We start from the raw sequence: 26,404 nt of genomic DNA, 5'->3' as shown, positions 1-26,404 counted from the left end.
GAAGACAGACGCCAACAGCAAATCATGTCACATCCAAATGTGATAATGGGAGAAAGGGTTATTAAAGGGGGTTTTGATATTTTTAAAAGGGAAGTCATTAGAGGGTTTTTGGTATTTTAAGTATGTAACAAATAGTATAGTACTATATGAAAGCTCCTGTTCCCATGAATCATCATGTACAGAGGATTCAGAGAGGAGACAATATACCAATCCAAAGATGTGTTTCAATGTTTTACGAACCAGGATAATCTTACTGGCACATATCAGCTGAATACTAGCCTTATCTATAAGTACCCAGTGTTTTGTTGTTGTTGTTGTTTTTCTTTTTTTTTCTTTCTTTCTTTTTGCTGCAAACAGTAGGTAGTGAAACTATACAGATGATGAAAATTGTTTAGAAATATGTCTAATGACGAGAAGCACATAATCAGAGTCAGGAAAGGGTGAACTAAAATAAATATATGATAGTTCTTATTCCTTCATATTGCTAAAGCAAGTCAAGAACCATGAACCATGAAAAAGACATGAATTAATTCCCTTTGAGAGATGCAGTCGATATCCTATTGGTCACAAGTTAAATGGAACTCTACAACACTTGCATAATCAGAAGAACAAAATATTTCAATCCCCCTAGAGTATACACTAATGTTCTAAATGGGCGCATTGAAATTTCAAAAGCAGAATCCCAGTTGGATATATCCAAAAATCACTATGTACATAGCAATGCAGAGATCTTGGGAGATTTTGCCACCTGATGTTTCAGAGCAGGAAGCAGCTGGAGAAATCATTAACAGCTTAGGAGAAAAACTGAAATTACATTTCTAAAAGCTAAGAATAAATAATTTACATGAAAAAAAAGACACTACTCAGAGAATCACAAAAGAAATTCATTGAGAGAATTAAGGCATACAGAACATTCTTTTGTAGGTAATTGGTTGAGTGGGAAACAGGATCCATGGCCAGGTAAGACAAAGGGATTGGACATGATCAGAACAAGTTTTACGTGTTAAGATCAAATGTCAACCACTGGTCCACTTGCAGCCCTGAGGGATTGGAGGGAGGATGAGTTTGGTGTTGAGACCTGGTTGACTGACAACTGAGGTCATCATGTGTCTTCTGTGTTCGACAGACGCTTTTTCATGTGGAAATGACTGTTTACGTAGCACTGTAAAACATTAAGAAAAAAAGACAGTACATGTAGTTAACCTCTTGGTACACTAAACAAAAGAAAATAAACATTGCAATGTTGTAAGCACCACAATATTGTTTAGAGTTAATTCAAAACAAACTATAGGGAACAAATGATATCCAAGCAATAAAAAATCAGAGTTTTAACATATACCCTGTGCATGGTTAGACGAGACTGAGGTTGTGTAGACTTGCCCAATGATCAGAAGGTTGCCAAAGCAAGTAATTCCTATGCTACTCTTGTATCCTGCTCATACCCTCTGTAACACTGCCTGGCATCATATTCTTTTACAATCATTCTTAACCAGACTTGGCACAGACATACAAATGCAGACATGCACCTATATACCCTGAAGTCCTTCCTAGTAAAATCTCATATACTGTGCTCTAAGGTTGGTCTGTTCACCAAGGATGAAGACACCAAGGATGGGCCACGGAGCTAGGTTCCACTGGAGACTGTGGGAAGCAAGAGGACTTTGGAAGATAGAGACTGAAGGTTGAGCATGGTGGCTGCTGGCCGAGGAAGCTGAATTTTCACTGGGGAGAAGCAGCATAGTGGGGATTGAGAAAGTGAAGCATGGTATTCTACAGAGTGAGAAAAATGGTGTGATCTATACCAAAAGATCAAGAAGACTATCTATGGGGCATATGGAAGCAATCTGAATCACTGAAGGGAAATGGGCCTTTTTAAGGTATATTCACAGCAAGAATGTCATGCTCTCTGAGATATTATGTTAGCAGAGGACCAAAAAAAAAAAAAAAAAAAAACAAAAAACCGGAAACCTCCCTCCTTGTTTGCTGTTTCTTCTTTTCCCCACATACCGCCGCCCCCTCTCCGCCTACGTGGAGGTATTTTTTTAAACTGGAAAGGGTGACAAAAACATCTTAAGAGAAGAAAGGCCCTGAAGAAGAAAGAAGACAGTAGAAGAAGCCTCCTTTCTAAATCAGTTCACATTTCTACACGCAGGTAAGTTGTATCCCACGGTGCTGAAATAACTCCAGAAGTGCTTTTGGAGTGTTTGGTCTCAAAGAATGCATGAACAGTGAGAAAAGTACTGGAGACAAATAACATTGCCATTTTTAAAATGGGAAGGAACCAGGATTTATAAACCAGTACACTTGACTTTAAACCTTAAGCATAACCTCAAGTTTATGCAAGAAATGGTTGGTGCATTTAGAAAATACCAGAGTGAGTAGTAAGTGCTGGAAGGGATTTGCAAAAAAAAACAATTATTTCAAATTAACTTAATTTCCCTTTTACTTGGGCAGGGGTCAATATATTTATAGCCCATAGATCTGCAGTATGTTTTAGCAAATAAAGTTATTGGAACCCAGCCCATGACCATTAGTTTGGTCCATACTGTCCATGGCTGCTCTCACACCACAACGGGAGGGTTTAGTGCTTGCAGAAAAGTCTGATCCTTTACAGAAAACTTGCTGACCTCTGAGTTAGAAAACACCACTGAGATAGTCTGTCTTAATTTCTGCAAGGCATATATCAAAGTTTCTCACATAAAGACACTAGAGAGATATGATTAGGAATCACATGCCAAGTAGAATTGAGTCTCCAGACACTTGTCACAGGGCACTACCCTTGGCCAAGTCCTGGATCCTATTGTTGACAGAGACTATGACAAAGGCATAGAGAGCAAACATGCTGGTTTTACAGAAACCCATGAAGTAATAAATATGGAAGATGAATCAATATCCAAAATGATCTAATTAAACTAAAATGTGGGACTGAGACCAAGATTATAAAAAGATGAAAATAAAAGTTGCATCCACGTAAGAAAAAAATAGATTAGATAGATTGATTAGATGATGGAAACCTGGTTTGGCAGTTTGTGTGGAAAAGATATGAGAGCTTAAGTGACCCAGAACCAGTCATGTGATGTATTGCTAAGAAGACCACCCCAGAGAGACAATGGCAAGATGGCAGGCTGGGAAGCTCCAGGCCCTTGTTCTCCCGTGCAAACACTGACCGACAAGACGAACGAAAACAACCCTGTAGGAGCTCTGGAAATCAGTGGAAGAGCCATAGCAAGCAAGTGAATGCCCAGCCAAGAAAAAAGCCGCATTAAAAGCAGGAGGGGGGCACCTAGGTGGCTTATTCGGTTAAGTGTCTGACTCTTACTTTCAGCTCAGGTCATGATCTCAAGTTTTGTGGGATTCTGCTCCGACTTGGGTTCCGTGTTGACACCACAGAGCCTGCTTGGGATTCTCTCTCTCCCCCTCTCTTTCTCTCTGCCTGCCCCCACCAACACACACACACACACACACACACACACACACACACACCCCAGTAGGAAATTTCAAGGTTGGTCTGTTTGTTTTAATTCACCTTTGTCCCACCCTCCTCCTGCGAAAAAGAGAGAGTAGACCAATGTTCTGACCTGTCTGGGTCACCTAACTCGGGTTTCAGAGGGCCAAAAGTGGCACAGCTTTTTGGCAGATCTCACACAGGTGAAGCTTCAGGAAGCAGTGGGCATGGCTAGTTAAAACCCACAAGGTGGTCGTGGGGAAGACAGACCCACGTACGCCTAGCATAAGAAATTACTACTTGAAGAATATAATAGAACATCTTCATTAGGCCCAAGAAGAAGCTGGGGTGAGACTCTTAAGGGGCGAGGGAAATTAAGACTTGAAACAGTACCTGTGTACAGTGGAGAATTGGAAAAAAAGTACACACACTGGTCCGGGAAAGGTACATGCCCGGAAAAGGACTGGAAAGACCATAAGCCTTCACACTGGGCTGACCCCGGGCTCAGAACACGCCCTGCTAATTAGTGACGGTCTTCTCCGGCCCTCAGTGCAATGTGCAGAGTTGGAGAGGTGGCTGTTTTTTCAAATGCTCAGTTTTCAACCGAAGATCACGTGGCACATAAAGAAAGAGGAAAACATGGCCCATTCAAAGGAACAAAAGAAATCTCCAGACACCATCCTGCAGAAAATTACCACAATCTTCTGCTCGTGTGTGTACAACGTTATAATCATAATGCCTGGTATCTAGCACTTCACTTCTTTCTCACACCACATCCAGAGGGCTTTCTTCTGGGCTCAGGCAGAACTTGGCCACCTACCCCGGGCTACAAATGGCGGCCCCGTGCCAGCTTGCAGGTCCTCCAGAATCCCCCAGTGTACTCACGGCCCTATCTGCTGCTCACAGAGTATAGCCTTCTATCCCAACCCTGGGTTACTCTCTCCCTTTTTCACATCCCCTCTAGCCCTTCAGTCTCCTCGCACCGTTCAGGGTCTTTACTCGCTGTCATTCACGAACACTGCTGCTATGCCCACAGACGAAAAGGCAACGCCTGTCTTGTTGGTGCCTGGAGATACCCGTTCACATGTGTGTTGAGGAGGAAGGGGCACAGACGGGGTGACGTGGGTAGGCCAGAGCCTTAAAATCTAAAACCATCGGGATTCTGCCAGGTTCCCAGAGCAGGAGATGGGCCGGCAATCTGAAATCTTCCAGGTTTTTCTTCACCTTCACTGAAAGAGGCCTAAGTCATCAAAGCCCTGCCACAGAGAGCACAGGCCCCTTGGCCCCAGAAGACCCCTGCGGGCAGTGTATTTTAAGCCCATTCTGAGTAGCCTAAGTAAGTGACCCTGGACATATTCCCGACCTTTCTGAACTTTGTTTCTCATCTCTAACAATGGGAGACAAAAACCCAGTCCACCTCAGAGGAGAGATTCTGACTTAAAACACTCATTTAATTAAAAAAATAAAAAGCAGGAAACAATGGGAAATAGATATAATTATAACATTAATATTTATATGAGAACCATATGTAAAATGACTCATACCTTTTAGGGTCTCATCTGCCTCACTTTCGCTTATTCCTGATCCTACGTATGAACAAATGCTGCCCTCTGGAGGCTGAAAAGACATTTCTTTGGACCACGGATAGGCACGAAATAATGTAGAATAGCTCTTGATGATGTGGGACTCCTTGCCACTGAAAAATGAAAAGTGAATGATATCTTTGAGATGAGAAACTACCAAGGGCCATACAATCTATGCCTGTGGCTTCACTGGGTTACCGTTACTGGGTCCTTTCAGTAGTCGGTGTACATCCCTGTCGAGCTAAAATTTTCAGCGGTACCTGTAGTAGGAGGAACTAGATGGCAGCGGACAGAGGAAACACTGCGCGTATCAGCATAAACTTCTCCTACAATCTACAAACATAACCGAACACCTGTTAAGAGCAAGGCATCATGGTGGATGCTGGGGTGTTCACAAGATGAGCAAGACACAGATACTAATTCCTAGGGCTTCGGAATCAAGTGCAGTTTGTATATGGCGGCTCCTGCTACTTCAAGGATAGAGGAAATGAAAGTGTATTAGGGGGCCTGATCTGGATCACGCAATGGGCACACCCAATGCTAGTTTTGGGGGGCTGTGATTTTGTTGCCCTTTCTGGGATAAGGTTGGGTGGGATTGGGGTGTCCGATGTTCCTGTCTTTGGGCCAGTGCACATCCTGCCACCAGGTTACCCCCCTTTGGGGTTCGCCTGCTTCTTGGCTTCCTCCCAGGGGAGGCAGGTCCATGGAGGGGAGGGGAGGGGCTCAACATGCAGAGCACTGGGACGTAGCTGGGCTTTGCTGCTTTGTTCCCACCAAGATTCAACAGTCTTTCTGAATTTTAAAATTTATCCATTTGTGAATTAGTTTGTCTCCTGTCATTTGTAAACTGTCTTCTCCTCATTGATCTTTGGATGATCTACCTTCCTGTTTGCCATATCAATTTGCATGAATTCTACAGATTGAATGTTAACGCTTGTGTTATATTTTAAAGAGTTTGCTGTTTCCCTTTTACATTTGTTTTGGACCTAGAGAAACTCGAAATGTTTATAAAGTCAAAATGTACTCATCTTGTCCTCATTTTTTTTCTTATTTCTCCAAAAACATTTCCTTAACATTTTAAGCAACTTACTACAGCTGACCCTTGAACAATGTGAGGGTTAGGGGTGCTGACCCTCAGTGCGGTCGAAAATCCATGCATAACTTTTAACTCCACAAAAACTTAACTACTCACAGCTTACTGTTGACTGGAAACCTTACTGATAACACCAACAGTTGATGAGCACATAATTTGTAGGTTTTATGTATTATGAACTGCATTCTTACTCTTCCAGTAAAGGATCATAGAGTAAAGGTTATTAAGAAAATTATGGGGTGCCCGGGGTGGCTCGGTCGGTTAAACGTCCGACTTCGGCTCAGGTCATGATCCGTGGTCTGTGAGTTCAAGCCCCACGTCCGGCTCTGTGATGACAGCTCAGAGCCTGAAGCCCGCTTCAAATTCTGTGTCTCCCTCTCTTTCTACCTCTCCCCTGCTCACGTTCTCTCTTAAAAATAAATATTGAAAAAAATTAAAAAGAAGCTAGTAAGAAAGAGAAAACACATTTACAGTGCAGTATACTGTACTGCAAATAATCCATATATAAATGGGCCCATGTAGTTCAAACCTGTGTTGTTCATGGGTCAACTGTATATACATATAATTAAAACTAAGTGATATCATACAGAAGGACTTATAATAAAAAGCGACAATCCAAGCCCTACCTCTCCCGATATCACTTTTACTCTCCTGAGAGCCAACCATTTCTAACCATGTCTGTTTTTAGATATTCTGACAATAATCTTATTGCTAAATGTTACTGACCTCTTTTGACTTACTGGTTTTAAACTTATCTTTGGCAGATACGGATTTCTGCTATGATCGGAAAGGATTCATCCTTTCCCCTATTTTCCCCCCAAATAGCTCTACCACTATTTTCACTTCTCCCGTCTGTCAGAACTACATCTCCATGTACTGAATTTAAAACCTCCATTTTCTTGTTCCATCAACAACAGATGATGCATATTAACTTTCCACCCCACCTCCTCAACTGTCATTAGAGCTCTACGTTTCACTGCCAATGTTAATGAGATGAAGTTTTATATTCATAGTTTTGTATTTTTATGATTTAGCCAAAGAACAATTTAAAATGTTGAGGGGAGCCTGGGTGGCTCAGTCGGTTAAGCTTCAGACTCTTGATTTCGGCTCAGGTCACGAGTTCATGGTTTGTGGGTTCAAGCCCTGAGTCGATCTCCATGCCAAAAGCATAAGCCTGCTTGGAATTCTCCCTCTCTCTGCCCCTCCCCAGCTCATGCTCACACACACACACACACACACACACACACACACACACACACACTCTCTCTCTCTCTCTCTCTCTCTCTCTCTCTCTCTCTCTCTCAAAATAAAATAAACTTAAAAAAAACCCTAAAAAATAAATAAAATGTTGAAAACTAGTAGGTAATTATTTACTGCAGAGCCTGGTAATTGGCCATGATTATGCTTTCTTCTCTGCAGTTCCAATGTGATAACTACTATCTTAGCACAGAAGTACATTTCTAAGATCAAATGTCAAATTCAGGGTGACCTCCACTCATTCACACGTCACATTTAACTTACGTTCACATCTGGTAGTAGCAAAGGCTGACGCAAATTGGGTCTATTCAGGACAAAGCTTGTCATTTAATGAGGGTGTCTCTGTCTACCAGGGTGATATTATGATAGTAGCAGAGATCAAAAGTGTAGAAGTGAGTTTTAATGAGGTGTCCCCAGGAGTTCAAGGCCCCCTTCCTAGGAAGCGCAGTCCAATTAGTTGCCTGGGTGTGTCCTTGACCCAGGAGGAAATGTAGTGGGTGACGTAGGCATACTGAGGGACACGTCCAATGTGAGGACACTCATGCTGTCTGTGTTATGTTTGAATGGCAAGCAGAGGCTGTAGCACTTGGGTGGTAGTCCACGGCTGGAATCCAAAATCAGCTTTCCCACCCTGGGCACAGACACCTGCCTTCTGCTTAACCTTTCAAACCACAGCTGGGGCTAGATGGCCCCAACGTTCCCAGGCAGAGACAGTCCAGGACGGAGCAATGTACCTGCAGCCAGAGTTCTGCTTAGAAGTGTTGGGTACTTGTTATCAACAGATAGAAAAGTTGAACTCTTTGTTTGAAGGAGCAGGTCCCTCTTATCAGCTTGGACTGAGTTCTTGGGTTTGTCTTTTTTTGTTAGACAACAGTTTTTGGAATCCCTTCACAGAATACTAGTCCCCCTTCAGGTAGATACCCATGCTCCTACAAGACTTTGTTTTCCAATCTCTTGCTCCCACATAAGGTAACTGAGCTTATCTAAGAAGCACTCCCTAAAGAATTGAGATCAATATTTTTGGATTTCCCAGTGACTGAGCAGTTCTTTCCTCTTGCAGTGGGCAAGTGCCATTATTAACCCTGTTTGGGCGCTTCTGTCTAGAAGTATAATAAACTGAGTATTGTTGTCCTAAATACAATGTTAGATGCATTTATGTTTTATAGGCTAGATCTTCTATTCCAAACTATAGAAGCATAAAGATATTCTTCCTTCTTTTAGGAAAAAACACAATAATCCATAGATCTTATGGCCAAATCTCTGAAGTAATACAAATGTAGTAAGTTGAAGGAAGCACAGAAAGAAAATATCAAGAAACACATCACATGGATTTTTAATACATATCATATTAGTTTGTTAGGGCTGTTGTAACAACATACTGTGAACTGAGTGGCTGAAATGCATTGTCTCACAGTCCTAGAGTCTAAAAGTCTCAAGATCAAGGTATCAATAGGACTGGTTCCTTCTGAGGGCTGTGACAAAGAATTCTAGGCCTTTCTTCTAGCTTCTGGTGGTTTTCTGGCAATCTGGTGTTCCTGGGCTTCTACATCACCCAAGCACTCTTCTGTGTGTATGTCTGTGTCAAATTTCTCCTTTTTATGTGGCCATATTGCATTAGGGGTCTACCTTACTCCAGTATGACCTTATCTTAACAAATTACATCTTCAACAACCATATTTCCAAGTAAGGTCACATTCTGAGGGGGTTAGGAATCCAGCAGGTAAATTTGGTGGGAGGCAGGACACAATTCAACCCATAACACATGTTTTGGTCTCTTATTTTTGAAAAAGAGTATGTGTGCATTTAAAGCACACACCAGGGGCACCTGGGTGGCTCAGTTGGTTAAGCGTCTGACTCTTGATCTCAGCTCAGGTCTTGAGTTGTAAGTTCAACTTACAGGGTTGTAAGTTCAAGCCCCACATTGGGCTCCATGCTGGGCTCCATGTTGGCCATGGAGCTTAAACACAAGTAAACCTTTTAAAAAAAAAAGGGGGGGGGGGTTACAGAGCAAGTTCTGTCTCTCAACAATTACTCTTCCTTTGTATCAAAGAAAGCATTAAATGAAAATGCTTTGAAAGACAGATGTAAAAGAAGTATAAAGAAATATCAGAGTTGAAAGACACACATCTATTACCACAAGTGAACATTCAGACTTGAGGGTAGGCCTGACCCACCCTTTTCACCTGGGGGACAGACGATGAATAAGCCCAGTGCAGCCTGTTAAGTACTCTTTTTCTCTCTCTGTCATGGTCTGAACGTGTCCACTCCCCTCCCTTCAATTCATATGTTGAAATCCTAATGCCAATAAGATGATATTGGGGTGGGGTGGGGGTGGGACCTGCCGGAGTTTGTGAGGAATTGGATCAGAGCCCTAATAAGAAGAGACACAAGAGCTCTTGCTTCCTCTCTCTGCTCTCCACCATGTAAGGAAGAGGCAAGACGGTGGCCATCTGCAAACCAGGAAGAGGACCCTTACCAGAATGTGACGATGCTGGTCCCCGATCTCAGACTGCTTAGCACCCAGAAGTGTGAGAAATGAATATCTGTTGTTCAAGCAACCCAGTCTACAGTAATTTGTTACAGCCGCCTGAACTAAGACCTTCTCTTTCTCACTGGATTCTCATCAACCTAGTGCACTAAAACTTCAGAGCTTGAATAAATCCTCACAGATCCACAGTTTCAACACTATCAAAGAAAGTTAACTTGCTAATCATAATACTAGGTCCCCAGTATCTAGCGAAATGTATAGGCTTGGAGGAACCATTTAGAAGGGATGGTTGTTTTTCATCATCAAGCTTATGAAAGGACATCCAAATGGTACAACAATAGAACTCAGAAATAAAGGAAAACATCACTCATTCTTTAAACTGTCATTCTTATCATGATACATGCCCTTATAAAATATCCTTTGCTGTGGGCAGAGTTTTAAAATAACTTTTTAAAGTTATATTAATACTTCAAAATTGATTAAGTGTTCACCATTGAAAATAAGGGAGAAGAACAAAGAAAATAAAAATTGGTCATAATCTCATCACCAGAAGATACTATTCGGATATTTTCAGTATTTTTTTTCCTATACATACGCATGAATATCTTTAAACCTAATTATGTTGGATATACATATGCATTTCAATTTCAACACTTATTATATCATAGGCATTGATTTGTATTTAACTCCTTATACCTTAACTAACATTTGTTTTAACATGTGAGAAACTTAATCGTGTGTAATGGGCCAATTTTTTCCACTGACGAAATACTTCATCAAATCATCATGGATTCTTAATAGTCTTTTTAGGATATAAATATAAAATACATATCCAGTGCACACAATTTAGAAGTTACAGAAAAAGGATAAGAAGAAAATAAAAATAACTGATAATCTTAGAGAAATACCCACTGTTAATGTTTTAGTGCACTTCGTTCCCATCACATTTCTTGTCTATACATTGCATGTATTCAGACACTCCAGAGAGACTGCCAAACCCACACACCCCGTCTGAAGAGTTCTCTACTTGGTTCTCTGTCATTGGTCTGTCTGGCCCGGCCACAGATAATCGGATAAAGGGTGGGTGCTTGATATAGGTGCAACCAATGTGTAGACCAGCTTATTTCCTACAGATCTCTATTCAAGAGTGGCACCTCTGCCAGGTGGTTATTGACCCAACCAGCCAGATCTTTGCTTGGGAAGTTTGGATTCAAGACCGATGGAGAGATGGTCAATTGTAGAAATAGACATGGCTGAAGAAGCAGCTTTATTCTGTCTATTACAGAATATAATAGAATGCTTGCTAAGGCCAAGCATTGAATTCAGTGGGGGAGTGTCTGCTGTGGTCTATATGTAGTCTTCACCTTAACACATATTCAGCTTTTGAACCACACTTTGACACATTAAGCAATGGAACCCTGAAATGCCCCCCTTTTCCTTTAATGTTAGACATCGGCTGGTAAACATTTAGAAACACAGCACTACATTAATCAGAGATGTTGATTGCAGATTACAAACACCAACTCTGGCTAATTTTAATATTTAAAAGAGAGTTATTGAAAAGCTATTGCATAGTTTATAGACTTAATGGAAAATGGAGAAATCACACGTAAAACCCAGGCAGGAACCAAGGTAAGCCAGGTACCAAGTTCACAGCCAGGTCTCAATATGGGAAGAGATTGGTAGATCATCACTGCTTGCACTCCACCATGGATGCTTGATCTTCCACGACTGGTGTCTTGAATGATCTCTAACTGCCCTGCATCTTTGTGTCACTCCCTTAAGATTCAAAATCCCAGAAAGAAGCTTTTAACCGTATGAACACAGGTTATATGCCTGTATCCTCCCTAGAGGGCCAGGATCTACTCCTCTGAAATTCCAGAGTGGACGGTGGGGCCCTGCTTCCCAGTTTTAGGATTTCTCTGAAGCTTAGGGATGAGTGCCATGATTTTAACTAATCATCAGAAAAGAGCCAATTATATCCAACAAAACTCAACTCACCTCTTTTCAGAATATGGTCCAAAGGGGGTTTTAAAATAATCTTCAGAAAGGTCAAAATTTTTCTGTAATTCGAAAGCTGTAAAATAATGTAGACTATTGATAATAGGTGCTGGTACCAGACCCCTGAAATCAGAAAAAGAAAACCTGCAAGAATTTTGTAATGATAACAAACATATACACATGTAATACCTAAATACTGACCAATGTTATCCACATAAATGCAAATGCTAATAAAATCTATTTGGAACAATGTACTATACCAACTGCAACATTTACTCCAGAGCTTGTCTTAAAACACTAGCGTTATTATTCTAATTTGTAGATTAAGCAAATTTGTATTGTTTTGAATCTTCCTTATCCATTAAGTCACTAATATAAGCAAATTATCTTCCTACTGATAGGACGTATTCTACGCATTCTATTATAAATCCTAGTCCATTTGTTATGTGAGGCCCAGCAATGTATCAACTGCTATTAAAACTGAAATAGATATTTTTGAATTTTGTTTACAATCCAATGCTTTGAAATGATACCAGAATAAAATATCTCTAAAAATGCTAATGTTATAATCTCAACTGAACTTTAGCAGAAATATTTTTTCATCTCTACTAGCCTGTTTCCCCAGAGTGACTTGAAAGAATCATTAACCATTTTCAGCGAAAAAAATCCCATCTCTATTCCCCTCAGACTTGCTAAATAGAGTTGCTGTGTGCAAAGTAGGCCAATTGCACATAAATGCATGCAAATTCAAAGCATCTCTCTGTCCTAGTATGACCCATTTGGAGCTCATATTTCAAACTGCTTAGTTGTCTATCCCCAGTGTTTTCATAAGCATGGTCCTGCTGCTGGTCAGAGGTCACACAGACCCCAGTTTTGATGCTCTGGAGGACACTGCCTACCTCCTGGCCATCACCCCCCTGGCCCTTCAGTAGAACTCCATATATACGGCACAGCCAATCTTTTGAACCAGATTATCCAAAGATAGCCTACTAAGATGGAGAAAATTCATCACACTTTTTGGATAGGTAACAAATATACAAAACTTGGTTTCATTTATATTGGTTGAAGACTTTCCACAGCTTAAAATTATAGACAATGAAAAGAACTGAAATTGAAAAAAAATTTTTTTAATGGCTTCTTTATTCTGCTTCCTTGAATCACTGCATTCTAAAAAGCTTTTTTAAATGCTATAATTAAGGTCTTGTCAATGTTCTTCCTAACTTTCTGAAAACAGGGACTTCACTTTATTTCTCAAATTTTCTAAAATGACATAGAAAAGAGAATTCAGAATATCAAAACCTGTAACATTAAGGGGCACCTGGTAGCTCAGTAAGTCAAGTGTCGGACTTTGGCTCAGGTCATGATCTCAGGTTTGTGAGTTTGAGTTCCTCGTCGGGCTCTGTGCTGACAGCTCAGAGCCTGGAGCTGCTTCAGATTCTGTGTCTCCCTCTCTCTTTGCCCCTACCCTGCTCATGCTCTTTCTCTCTCTCTCAAAAATAAATAAACATTAAACAATTTTTTTAAATGAGACTACCATTACTTAAAAAAAAAAACAACCCTGTAACATAATGAGAAAATTGCAAACATTTTATAGCCATCATGACCTAGTTATTCATTTTGAGTAAATATTAAAGCCTAAATATGCCTCTTAATACACAACAATTAGTAGTACAGTAATTACTATAGCCATAACATCACAAAGACTACTATGCAGAATGAACTAAATAAAACCTTTCATATTAAGAACTGAGAATTCATAGATTAATAGAGACAATAATTCCCACCCTCATGGAATTTGCAGTTTAATATGGGGAGGATGCATTAAATAAATGACTTCACAAATAATTAATTACTATTGTTTTGAGAATCGTGATGGATGAGAACAAGATATTCAGCAAGATATAATTAACCTTCAGTTATGAACAGCTTTGGTGAAGGCTGATATATGTATTCAATTCCACCTGAAATACCATTTTTTAAAAAACCATCAGTTTCTAGGAGCTGTGAACATATTACATTTTCTTTAAAAATATATAAATGAAAGGAAAATACCACTTATAGAACCAGTTTACTACTCATTCACCGGATCTACTTTAGTACAGAGGCCCCCGGTTAGGTCGATGATCTGGGATTCATGGGGTCTATTTGGATCCTAGAGAATCAAGGTAAAGATGCCCAGGTGTAAATAAATGTGATAAATCGCTACCTTTGAAACAAAACGGTGTGATGAGGAGGAATCTTTCCCATCAGGGCCTGCCGGGCTGTCTCATATTGTCTCTCTATAGAATCTCTTTCCTAGGCAAGAAATATGATGAGAAAAAAATTATACTGCTGGTAAAAATACATCAGATGGTAAAAGTACCCATAATCACTGTCTTCTTACAAGAGATTGTCAAATATGTGGAAAGAAAAAGGGAAAGAAGGCCTAAATAAACAACTGGTATTGGTTCAGTGGAAAGAAAAAGAAGTTATAAATAAAAAATAGTTTTATGAAGACCACAGTTTAATGTATCGACTTTATTTGATATCTAAATAATAGTGTAGCAATTTCTTATTAATGGTTATACATATTTTTTTAATCTTTCCCATGAGATTATCTCTCAAGGATATATATTATTATTGTCTCTTTAGTCTTCCCAGATCTTGGCACACAGAGTAGTTAGCAGATGGGCTAAATACGACCCTGAAATAGGACAAAGCAAGAGGTCTTTCTCCCATGTTTCACCATCACATCACCATCATTATATACTTAACCACTGGATGGGAATACAAAAACATAAAAGACACAATCTCCACATTCAAAAGATTTATACTTTGGTGGCAAAAGGGGATTTAAAAAGATGGAGAAAAGGGGCTCTTGGGCGGCTCAGTTGGTTAAGTGTCTGACTCTTGATTTCGGCTCGGGTCATGATCTCACGGTTCATGAGTTCAAGCCCTGCATGGGGCTCTGTGCTGACAGTGTGGGTACTGCTTGGGATTCTCTCTCTCCCTCTCTCTCTGTCTCTCCCCCACTCATGCTCTCTTTCTCTCCCTGTCAAAATAAACTTTATTAAAAAAATTAGAAAATTAAAAATGAAATAAAAATAAAAAGATGGAGAAAAAAGATAGCACATGCTGTTTTATAAATAGTGCATGTATCTACATACAGCTTATCTAACAGAGCGTGATCTTTTTAGCAACCGTCCATTTACAGGATTTGCTCACTTAAAGCAAATCTGACATAAAATTCTTAATTTACAGGAGAGATAGATTAGCAGGTGCTTATTTGTTTTACATAAAAGACCCATTTGTAAAGGGATTTATAATAGCATTTGTTTAAACAGCAATCTTCGCTTGCAGAAACTTACTATGAAATAAACCTGTTTCGACTTTAATGTCACTCCCAGCCTTCTCTCTACCTTGATATTTCGTTAAAATCTCATAGGAAATGACAACAAACCAGTATCCCAGTGGAAGAATAACGCCCAAGGCATGGTCGTGAGCCCATACCTCCAGGCTAACACCTAGTTTAGCCTTGGGGGCTAGCATCACATCAAGTGGTTTCATGTGTTTGGGGGAATTCCTTCAAGAATCGATTTTTAGGGGTTAAGTTGATGTGATTCTAAAAACACCCTTGAAAACTACTTAAATAACTCCACAAATACACCTAAATTGTTTCATACTACTATAAAATTACTATATATGGACCAACTCTGCTGTACTATTCACTCCCAGGTTATTTTGTTATTATTTTTCCTCAAATTATCTCTATAGCAGCACATATATTTTCTATTGTGGTTTTGCTTTATACCATCTTTATTTTTTTTTCTATATTAATCAGTGGTTTAAATTATATCATGACTAGGAAGATGACAGTACCAGTGGAAGCACAGTTTGGATCTTTCAGAATTCCCACACAAACACTAGTTACAGCAAGCAGACAGCAAACTAAAAAATAGATCAAAATATTTACAAGAAAATTAGGTGGCAAGGTATCCCTACAACCCCTAAATAAAGGTGATCATAGCCGCAACACCGCACGGTACCAGTGTCCATGTGAGAGGAAGCCAAAGGAAGCAACAGGGGGACTAAAAGAGCTGAGAACAGCAGAACTTCAAAATGGCCAAAAGTATTCACTGGAAACAAAAGCAGCACCATTGGGCGCCACAGCTGGAATACAGGGGGGCCCGTTCTCACTCCAGTAGTGGGTAAGGATAAAGGGTCCGCAGTGAGTCCCGTAGGAGCTGGATCAACTGTGACTTTTTTGTAATGTTTTTATATGTTTGTGTATTTTTGAGAGAGACAGAGCAAGAGTGGGGGAGGGCAGAAGAGACGGAGACACAGACTCTGAAGCAGGCTCTGGGCTCTGAGCTGTCAGCACAGAGCCCAAGGGGGTGCTCGAACTCACAGATCGTGAGATCACGACCGGAGCCGAAGTCAGATGCTTAACCAACTGAGCCACCCAGGTGCCCTTCAACTGTGACTTCTTGACACTGACCCATTATGGTTCTTTTCTAAGACAGGACTCCACACTAAAGAAAAGCTGATGGGAGCAGAATAAAAATTAGTTAGGACAGAGGAAACAGAGACAAAGAAAAGAGAACATCTAGACCAAAGTGGTGGAGGGGAACAGAGCCAGGAAACCCCTAAAAGAAGACTGCTGTATATTTTAATACAACTTGAAAGAACCATGCTTCCTTATAAATGTTTGAGAGAACTAATTTCCCATAAAAATGAGAAACTTTTGGGACGCCTGGGTGGCTCAGTCGGTTAAGCATCTGACTTCGGCTCAGGTCATGATCTCGTGGTTGGTGGATTCGAGCCCCATGTCAGGCTCTGTGCTGACAGCTCAGAGCCTGGAGCCTGCTTTGGATTCTGTGTCTCCCTCTCTCTCTGCCCCTCCCCTGCTCTAGCTCTGTCTCTCTCAAAATAAATAAACATTAAAAAAAATTTTTTAAACTTTCTAGTAAAATCCCAAAGCTATTATTTTAAAGAAGAGAAAATGGAGAATAACACTTCTACATACAAGGAAAGCATGCTCACGAAACACATAAAGTCTGTAATCTACCATTTCAAAATTAACTAAAAGACATTAAGGAAATGACACAAAACATTAAGGAACAAATAACTTACAAATTTTAAAAATGTTTATTTTGAGGGAGAGGGGCAGAGCAGAGCCTGACGCAGGCCTCGATCTCACGAACCACAAGACCATGACGTGAGCCAAACCACGAGTTGGACACCTGACTGAGCCAGCCAAGAGCCCCACAATTTTTAAAACTTCTAAGTGAGGTGACAGAACTCAAGAAAGAACTAGAAATAGGGGGGGAAAAAAAGAGTCACCTTAGAAATGAAAACTAAACCAGAAGGAATATAAGAGTGAATAATACACACACATAATGCCTTCAGAGGAACAGAAAGTGAATGAAGGAAATTTTTTAAACTCAAAAAGAAATGAAGAAAGAGGTAAAAAGATTCAAGAGAAGATGACAAATATTAAAGACAGGCAAAGAAGATCCAACATACACACAGTAAGAGCCCTTGAGAAAGAAACCAAAACAAGGAAACCCGTTAGGTCATAAAAACTACAATTCAAGTCTAAAGTATGACAGATGCTTATCAGCAGGCAATGCTGTCCCCACAGCCCTTTCTGGATCTAGCAGAGAATAAGCCTCGACAAAACTAGTAGAGACACTGGCCTGAGGCCTAATGGTAAGTATCAAGTGTGAGCATACTTGAGAACTAAGACAAAATGAGAATTAAAAGGGAGCGAGCACATGACTGTGCACTGAGAGTGTCGCTGCAGCCCCGCCATAAACAAACTGGGGTGGAGAACATTTGCAAACAAAATACTTTTAACCGTTTTCCGTTTTTATACTGGGGGCTAGTAGCATTGGCATTGTCATCCTGAGACTCCTCTATACGTGATCTAGAAAAAACAAGGGAGAAGTTTAGTGACATTGGAGTTCTATCATCTCCCACGTCTTTCAGAATCAGGATTCTCAGTGTGGAAGAAAGATATGTCATAGAGGAGAAGATGAGTAAAAATCCTCACATCTTGAATCTGAATTGGAAATATTAAGTTGAACTCATGAAATATTTTATCTATCCATAGAAAAGGCCTAGAAACAATGACCACCCCAATAGCAATGAGCACTCTGCTCTTAGCGACTTGCATTACCATCTTCTGCTTAAAGGAACCAGAGCTTCTTGGAGAATAGGGGGGTTACGGGTTGGAGTAGGTAATGAACCAAAGAGCGTAGAATATCTGGTCCTAACAGAAAGCAGGACGGCAACCCAAGTCGACATAGGTCATGTTAAAGGACACAGGAGCCAACCTGAAGAAGCTCACACTGGCCAAAGGGAGGATAATTTGAGTTTCGATGAGGTTACAAAATGCAGCAGGTAGATACCGTTCAATATGCACAAATCAAGAACAGAATGATCACAAATAATATTTAAAAATTAATTGGTCACCTTCAGAGACTAATTAATAGGAAACCATTATCTTGAAAAAAGCACTTAGACTGCTGATCCTATGTGACCGGTGTCACTTGGTGACCAGGTGGCAGAAGAGAGTAGCATCTCTTTGTAGTACTATTGCATCTAATAAACCCGGTGGATGCAGAAAGCGCTTTTCTTTTGGAGTCAAAACAGACATTGCTAAGCTGTGTGATCTTGGACAAGCTCTCTGAGATGAGCTTCCTCCCAGTCTCGAAAGGAAGTGGTGCTTAGTGGATTCTGGTGCCCAATATTTTGTCACCACAGATTCCCCTTGTCACTGGCTTTCATACAGTCAGGTACTCTGTAGGACTGGACTGGCCTCGTCTGCCCCACGCGTACATTTGCTAAATGGGCTTTGAGTGAATCAATCATTCAGCAACTTCTTTTCTGGAGAATCGGCTCTCAGTAAGCCGGCCTGCCCCACGAGTGAGGGTGTTCCCTAAGAGAGTCAGAAGAGCCGGCTGAAGAAACATACAAGTGAAGGCCAAGTGAAGGTTGAAAATCGAACTGCTTCTTTCTGGAAGGCAAAGATGTCACCCCAGTTCCAGAGCAGAAAGTGTTCACCAAGCCATCATAACCTTCACGTATGCGTTCCAGGGAGCCAGCCATTGAAAAAGGGGTTGTGTCAGAGAGGGAAAATGAGGTATAGTGTTATCTGACAAAATGCAAGAACTCTGACTTCTGTAATCAATAGTAATAAAGTGAGTCTTGTATAAACAAAACCTCTCACTGCATAGGGTTTGTTATGTACTTTTTGCAGCAGTAAGAAAAGAGCTGTGCACTTTTTTTTTTTTTTGTACTCAAACCTTAAAAGAAAATTGTGTTTAAGAAGTAAGGTTGATCAAAATTTTATTTACAGCTCTCCAGGAATCTTTCAGAGAAGTTCAAATTAATATGCTCTGGGAGTCACTCGGAAAAGTAAGTACCATTTAAGCTGAGAAGAGAGAAGAAATAAAGCAACAAGGATTGTATAAGCAAGGAATAAGGAAATAGACTGAATACTTTATTACCATTTAAACTCCTGTGAAATTATGGTCATATTCATTGAAAGCATTTTATATTGATAAGCTGTTTAGAGTCACAAGCAAGAAAAATGATGTTAGCAGATGTTTTTCAAAGTTGAAGAACAAAGAATACTATTCTTCGACATTTCTTTTCTAACAAAGACAAGCCATTTGGGTCCCAGTGATCCCAGAGATGAGGAACAAAAAACAGCCGTCAATATATTAAGCAGAGGTAATACTGAGACTATCTCCATGCTCCGTTGGCCCATTTTCTACTCAGAGAAAGAAGGCAGTAGTAGAAGGGCTAGAGATACACTGACGAGAAGAGACTAGAGGGGTCTCTACCAGATGGTACGTTCGGTAAGCACAGGGATGAGTTCTACTTCATTCTAGTGTCTAGAACAGGGTCTGGTAAGCAAATACCTGATATGTACTGAAAAGCAAATCCTGATCCTATATACCTGGTAGGAATTCAACAGATTCAAGACGTGTGAGAAGAACAGAAGATGTACCAGTGAGAAGGAAGGCAGGGGAAGGGAACGCGTTAGGGCAGGAAAGGGGAGGGGAAGGGAGCCTTCTGCAAATGGGAACGGACTGGATGGCTAGGACAGCAAAGGCTCTTCCCAGGCTTGCTAAATTCGCAATGACAGACTGAACTCAGCCTCCAACAACTATCACTCAGACTATGGACACTACTTTCACACATGGCCACACTTCCCTCAGCTCATTATTCCCCTTCTCCCAGATCTACATCCAGTGGGACAGGAAAGTAAATCCCAGGTCTTAACCGCTCCCACCCTACTGTGGCCTACTGCTGTGGTCTGGATTCCTGACTCTCTTCAAACCCTTCAGCCCGATTGTGTAGTTGGACCTTGGGTTTCGATTTTGCAGCATCACGCTCGGTCTACCCCCTTGTAGACTGCCCTTGATTTTTCAAGCTGCAGGAAATCCCACTCACCCCCAGAGAAGTTAAGTAACTCACTGAGGCTTGTCCAGCTAACGAACAAACAAATGACATTCATTCTACTGCACCAGGTGCCCTCCTAAACCCCACAAGTGCCAGCATGCCTCACATCTTTTTCAACCTTTACCACCTTCTTCCCCCTCCCTAGATAAGCACTCTCCCGACTTTATGGTATCCACCTTTTTTGTTATACTTTTATCACCTAAACACCCTAAGTATTATGGTTTACTATTGCCAATTTGTTTTCAAAAAATTTTTTTAATGTTTATTTATTTTTGAGAGACAGAAAGAGCACGAGCAGGGGAGGAGCAAAGAGCGGAAGACACAGAATCCAAAGCAGGCTCCAGGCTCTGGGCTGTTAGCACAGAGCCCAATGCAGGGCTCAAACACAAGGACCACGAGAACATGACCTGAGCCGAAGTCGGATGCTTAACCAACTGAGCCACTCAGGCGCCCCTAGTATTGCCAATTTTTAAACTATGTGTTAATAGAATCATACAACACGTATTCTTTAGTGTCAATGATTCTTTGGCTCAACAGCATGTTAGCAAGATACATCCATGGAGCCAAGGTGGATCACTTTCATTACTGCACATATTTCACTCTATGAATATTCAAAATTTTATTCGGCCAATCTACTGCTAGCGGACACTTGAGTTTCCAGTTTGGAAACTGCTATGCACAAGGGTACCATAAACATTCTTGCACACATCTTCCGGTGCCCGTAGCCGCACATTTCTTTTGGAATACCACTGCTGAGGCGTAGGGTACAAATGCCCACCTATTCGCTAAAGCGTACAAAGTGAACCTTCTATCAGTTGTCTTACAAGAATTTCCACTGCTCCACATCTCAACAGTCAGCTCAGAATTTCAGCACTTCTGGTTTATGCATAATGGTATCTCACTGTGGCTATAATTTGCATTTCCTGATAATGAGGTTGCCTATCTCTTCACCTGATTATTGGCCATCTAGATACTCTCCTTTGTGAAGAGATTCTTCCCTGAGCCATTTTTTCTTAATAGTTTATAAAAGTTCTTTATATATTCTAAATAAAAGCCTTTGGCCAGTTTTGGTTATTGCAAATATCATCTCCCTCTGTGTCGTTTGTCTTTTTTTCTCTTTAATACTGGTTTTGTGTTTTTTTTTTTTAATTAACAAAAGTTTCTAATTTTAATGCTCCTCAACATTTTAAACGTTTAAACTCTTCCTTTGTAATTAGTATTACGTTTAAGGAATCTACACCTGCCTCAAAGTCATAAATATCTTCTTACATTATCTTCTAGCAATATCATTGCTTTGTCTTTCACATTAACATAGATAGTCCACCTTAAATTTTGTAATCACACCTTGCAGTTGGAAACCGTGCTCAAGAAAAGCTGGAGTACTTGAATACAGGGATGAGACAGAAAGGCGTCGTGTGCACGGAGCGTTTGGGTGGCTATGAGCACAGAGGAAGACCACGGTCTTCAACATGAGAGGGAAGGAGCTTCAGAGAAACAGGACCCAAAAAGGAAATTTCCACCTATCCATTACTGTCAAATGGCTCCCTTGACAGTTTCTAAAGGCGAATATGAACACATTATATCTACAGTTAAGAGACACCAAAAAAGCCAAAAATTTGTACTTTTTTTTTTTTTGAACAATTTACAACACAGGTTTTTGACAGGAAGTTGCAATTGCTTTCTTCAATCCACTGGAAAAAGGCTTCAGAAATACGTGGAAATTTATGTTGGGAAAGTAAAATGAGGAAAAACAACATCTTCTCCAAAAGGTTACAGTGAAAGGTATGGGAGATCATTTACATGAAAGCCCTTTCCAAATTACAAATGTGTGTCGGGGCTATTTATGTTCTCTAACATAACATGGTAACATCTCTATAGGCTTCTGCTGTCATGTTGCTCCTTTTGCATTGTTAACAGCCGTGCAGAAGGTTAATACCCTAAAATCTGATAAATGCTTACAATTTAAAAATAGCATTGAATTCATAAGCTTTAAAAGAAAATAAGGCACTAAAAATAACTTTAAGCACATTCGCCCCATATATATGACAGCGTAGTTTAGTATTTTGCTAGTATTTTGTGTGTATTTCTGAAGAATGTAGCTGTTGGCTGTGGGGGGATGTGATTTGCTTCTTTGTGAAGCCATTGTTACATTGTATCTCTACCAGCTCCCACGGAAAAGATACCAGAACCTCCAGGCTGCAAGGGGTTTGAGCGGTGTTACCATCCTGGATGGGTCACTGCCAACCCTCTAACACCATACATGTTCCAGACCAGGCCAGACCACGGATGCTCTAGATTACAGGGCTGAATGGTTTCTCAGGGAGGTGACTGCAGGTAAGGAACGACCTGCCTAAAAGTTCACGAGGCTCCTTTTGACCACAAGTGGTAGGTAACACCTGCACCCCTTCTCCATGTACCACCACCAAGGTGGCCCCTTCTACCCTCGCATTGCCTTTTTATCATATCCTTCCCTCTCCAGTTTCTCCATACTGTTCATTAATTTCATACTGACATGTTGGCCAGGAATTATAGCTAACAACACATAGTGTGTGTGTGTGGGGGGGGGGGGGATTCCCCCCCTCTGTTCTTCTTATCCTCTCTTCTCACTCCTAAATACCTGAGTGCCCCTGGCCAGACAAAAGCTATCTTTAATGAAGCCTGAAAGTTTTCTAACAGGTAAAATTCAGACTGGTCGTATTGAAATAAATCATGAATACCCACTAACTGGCAGAGAGGTGTGAGTTTCTCCTCCGTGTGTGTGAGGTTGTTATGGCAGGACAGCAGAACTGGGATGCGAGCCGGTCGGTGACGCTGCCAGGACATGGCCCCATCATGAAGGAGTAAGTACGGCCAAGGATTTGTGTTCTAGAGTTTACACTATGGATACGCCGTGTCCTGGGGACACAAAGGAGAACATACATTTGAAAATCTAAGCCCCAGGGGCGCCTGGGTGGCTCAGTTGGTTGGGCATCCAACTTCGGCTCAGGTCATGATCTTGCAGATGGTGGGTTCGAGCCTCGCGTCGGGCTCTGTGCTGACAGTTCAGAGCCTGGAGCCTGCTTCAGATTCTGTGTCTCCCTCTCTCTCTGCCCCCTCCCCTGCTTGAGCTCTATCTCTCTCAAAAATAAACATTAAAAAAAAAGAAAAGAAAAAAAAAGAAAATCTAAGCCCCAACAAGCATAAAATCATACTATCCAAGGACAGGATAACAAGGGCAGAGAGAAAGGGGTAGACTGAGCTGAAAAGAGCTGGATTTCCCAGGATGGAAGGATCGAGGCTGGTAGGCTCCTCGTGGAGAGAGAGGAGGTAACTCCTCTTCCCCAATTTTCCAGGATGGGGTAAACCTCAAGATCCTTGAACTTGATCCAAAGAATGGGAGTGATCCCGGCTGCTAATGACTGATATTTGACTTCCCACAGATCCTGGTGAATGGGAACGATTCCAGATCTAATCTATTTTGGATAAATATGATGTTTCCTGCACTTAAGTCTCATGACACGAATTCCTTTTTTTTTGTTTTTACATTTATTCATTTTTGAGAGACAGAGCATGAACAGGGGAGGGGCAGAGAGAGAGGGAGACACAGAATCTGAAGCAGGCTCCAGGCTCCGAGCTGTCAGCACAGAGCCCGACGCGGGGCTCCAACTCATGAACTGCGAGATCACGACCTGAGCCAAAGTTGGACGCTTAACCGACTGAGCCACCCAGGTGTCCCAACGAATTCCTATCATTTATAAATGTTTGGAGTGCACCCACCCTCTGTGCCTTTTAAGAAGCCCTCATCCATACCTGTGCCTTTTGCCCTACCCCAGGTGACTGGACAGTCAGGTTCTCTTGCCTGCTACAATATGAATTCAAGAGACAGAGAGAAGTGGCCAGGAATTGTGAGCACACAGCCAAGAGGCCATGGAGAGTCAGGGCTGGTGTGCGTGAGAATGAGTTCATGTTATGTGCGAGGGAAGCCCGAGTGAGTGGAGGAGGCTGGCCAGGAGAGAGAAGACAACAGGAGAGAGAAATAGGGGCAGAGATGACAGGAACTTGATGCCTCTGGAAGGCGGAGGAACCCCAGCGCCTCACTTTCTAATCCTAGCGCTGGTCGGTTCCTGTGAGGTCTATACCTCATCCATGCTCCTGACGCACTGTGAATCCACTCGTTCATGTTTTTTATATGGAACTACCTCTTACTGAAGCTGACTTGAATGGATATCTGTGTCTTGTACCCGCGACACTGTCATTTTATGACTTAATCCAAGTAGGCTGCAGAGCTACGCCTGTATACACTGCAGCCCGAGACTTTTCGTCTGAAGTAACCAGTCTGATTCTCTTGACCTGCCCGCGGCTCTGACTTTAGAACGTGATATAATTATTTGCTTAGAACAGCCTAGCCTTGGGGCACTCGGGTGGCTCAGTCAGCTGAGACTCTGACTCTTGATTTTGGCTCAGGTCATGATCTCACGGTTTGTGAGATCGAGCCCTGTGTTGGGCTCTGTGCTACATACAGCCTGCTTGGGATTCTCTGTCTCCCTCTGTCTCTGTCTCTGTCTCTGTCTCTCTCTCAAAAGTAAATAAGCAAACACTAAAAAGAGGAAGAGGAAGAACATTTTAGCCTTAAGGAAAAACAAACTAGGACCTGACAACCAAAAGCCAAGTCCTGTGGAATCGGTGATGACGGCAGTGGCCATGATCTAGGCCTCTTCAGATTCCCAGATTGTCCTATGAAACTATTAGGTGGAAAATGAGCACAACCTAATTTCCATGCAGAGCCAACAATGCACTCCATACTCCCGCACACACTGATTTTTCTGAGTTGTCAAGGAACTGAACTGGGGCAGAGTCACATGACGGGCTTGTGTGCTGCCAACTTCTACACCATGGCCTCTGAGCGGGCTCGCTCTGAAGGCTTGGCACGACACCACTCAGAAACTTACCCCAACAAGAAAGCGAATTTTCTCCCGAAATGCGTATTTTACCGCGTTTATTCTGTTGCAGCGCTTTTTCTATTCTTGTAACTAGGAGAGCTGAGTTTTGCCTGGGAAGCTGGGGAAAGGTAGTCACCAAAGCCACACTGGATGCCCTTTGTGGAGCCCACGTCTATTCTCACGAGTGTAGAAAGAGGCCAAAAATTTGTCTTCAGCTGACACCAGAGAAGAACTTTGGCGAAAGTTGGTCTCAAAATGCCAAATCTCCTCCGGGCCCGACCCGTGCAGTGTTCAGTAGGGGCCCAGCCCCCTCCACCCCTCCACCCCTCCACCCCTCCACCCCTCCACCCCTCCACCCCTCCTTACCACTGGGGTTTTTTTGGCTGAAAGTTTGGCCCACAGTTTCACAAAGTAGTTTCTGTCTGTAGCATCCAGGAAATCACACAAACTGGTGGCAGTGAGCTTGCTAGAAGCCTCTTCAGATTTCAGCTGGGGTGTCTCCACATCTGAGAGAGAAGGAAGCAAAGTTTAAAAATCAAAGGCATGAAGTAAGATAAGGGAACTTTCTGAAGGAAGAGAAATGCTGTATCTCTGGATGGGTCTAAAACACAGCAAAACTGAATATTGAAAGTCTGTGCATTTCAACCTGAAAAGTGAGATAATTACAGAAATGTCTTACAAAACAAGGTAATAGTTATCACTGAATATAATAAAGTCAGGCCACAGCACCTAGTAGACGTGCCCGGGAGTATACTTAGTACTCATCAATGCAGGCATATAAAGGGCATTGAAGTAAACCTTGGCTCATACAATACCTTCCAGATATGTAACTGAGAAGTCACACTGATAATTACTTTCCATTCAACAAAATTCTTCTAAAAGGCTAGAAGAAAATAGAGCATGCAATGCTGAAAAGAAACTTAAAAAAAAGAATGCAATGGATACTGATGGGGTCACCACTTAACAGAATTTACTCATAAATAATGCTGCAAGTTTCCTTTACAACATTAGAATGTCCAGCGACCTAGAATATAAAGCTAAAATTTTATTAGCATTCATCTATAGAGAGCCCTAGTGTAAGTGCCTTTGGATATATACAAACATTAAAACTTTCAGGAATATTGCCTTAAAAATGCTAAAATAGGGGCACCTGGGTGGCCCAGT

At 41.5% G+C, this 26,404-nt stretch overlaps 1 protein-coding gene across 1 annotated transcript; it reads right to left on the bottom strand.

The window, feature by feature from the left end:
- Positions 1-896: 896 nt before the first annotated feature.
- Positions 897-25,746, bottom strand: LOC125917808 (leucine-rich repeat and guanylate kinase domain-containing protein-like; the record flags this gene model as incomplete). Its single annotated transcript, XM_049623908.1, has 5 exons — positions 897-1,162; positions 4,990-5,141; positions 11,868-11,990; positions 14,074-14,162; positions 25,607-25,746. Coding segments are annotated over 5 exons (650 nt in total), but the record flags the coding sequence as incomplete, so codon positions are not given.
- Positions 25,747-26,404: the final 658 nt, after the last annotated feature.

The sequence above is a fragment of the Panthera uncia genome, unplaced genomic scaffold (assembly GCF_023721935.1).
Source record: "Panthera uncia isolate 11264 unplaced genomic scaffold, Puncia_PCG_1.0 HiC_scaffold_249, whole genome shotgun sequence".
NCBI classification, from domain to species: Eukaryota; Metazoa; Chordata; class Mammalia; order Carnivora; family Felidae; genus Panthera; species Panthera uncia.
This window is presented reverse-complemented; position numbering and strand designations above follow the sequence as displayed.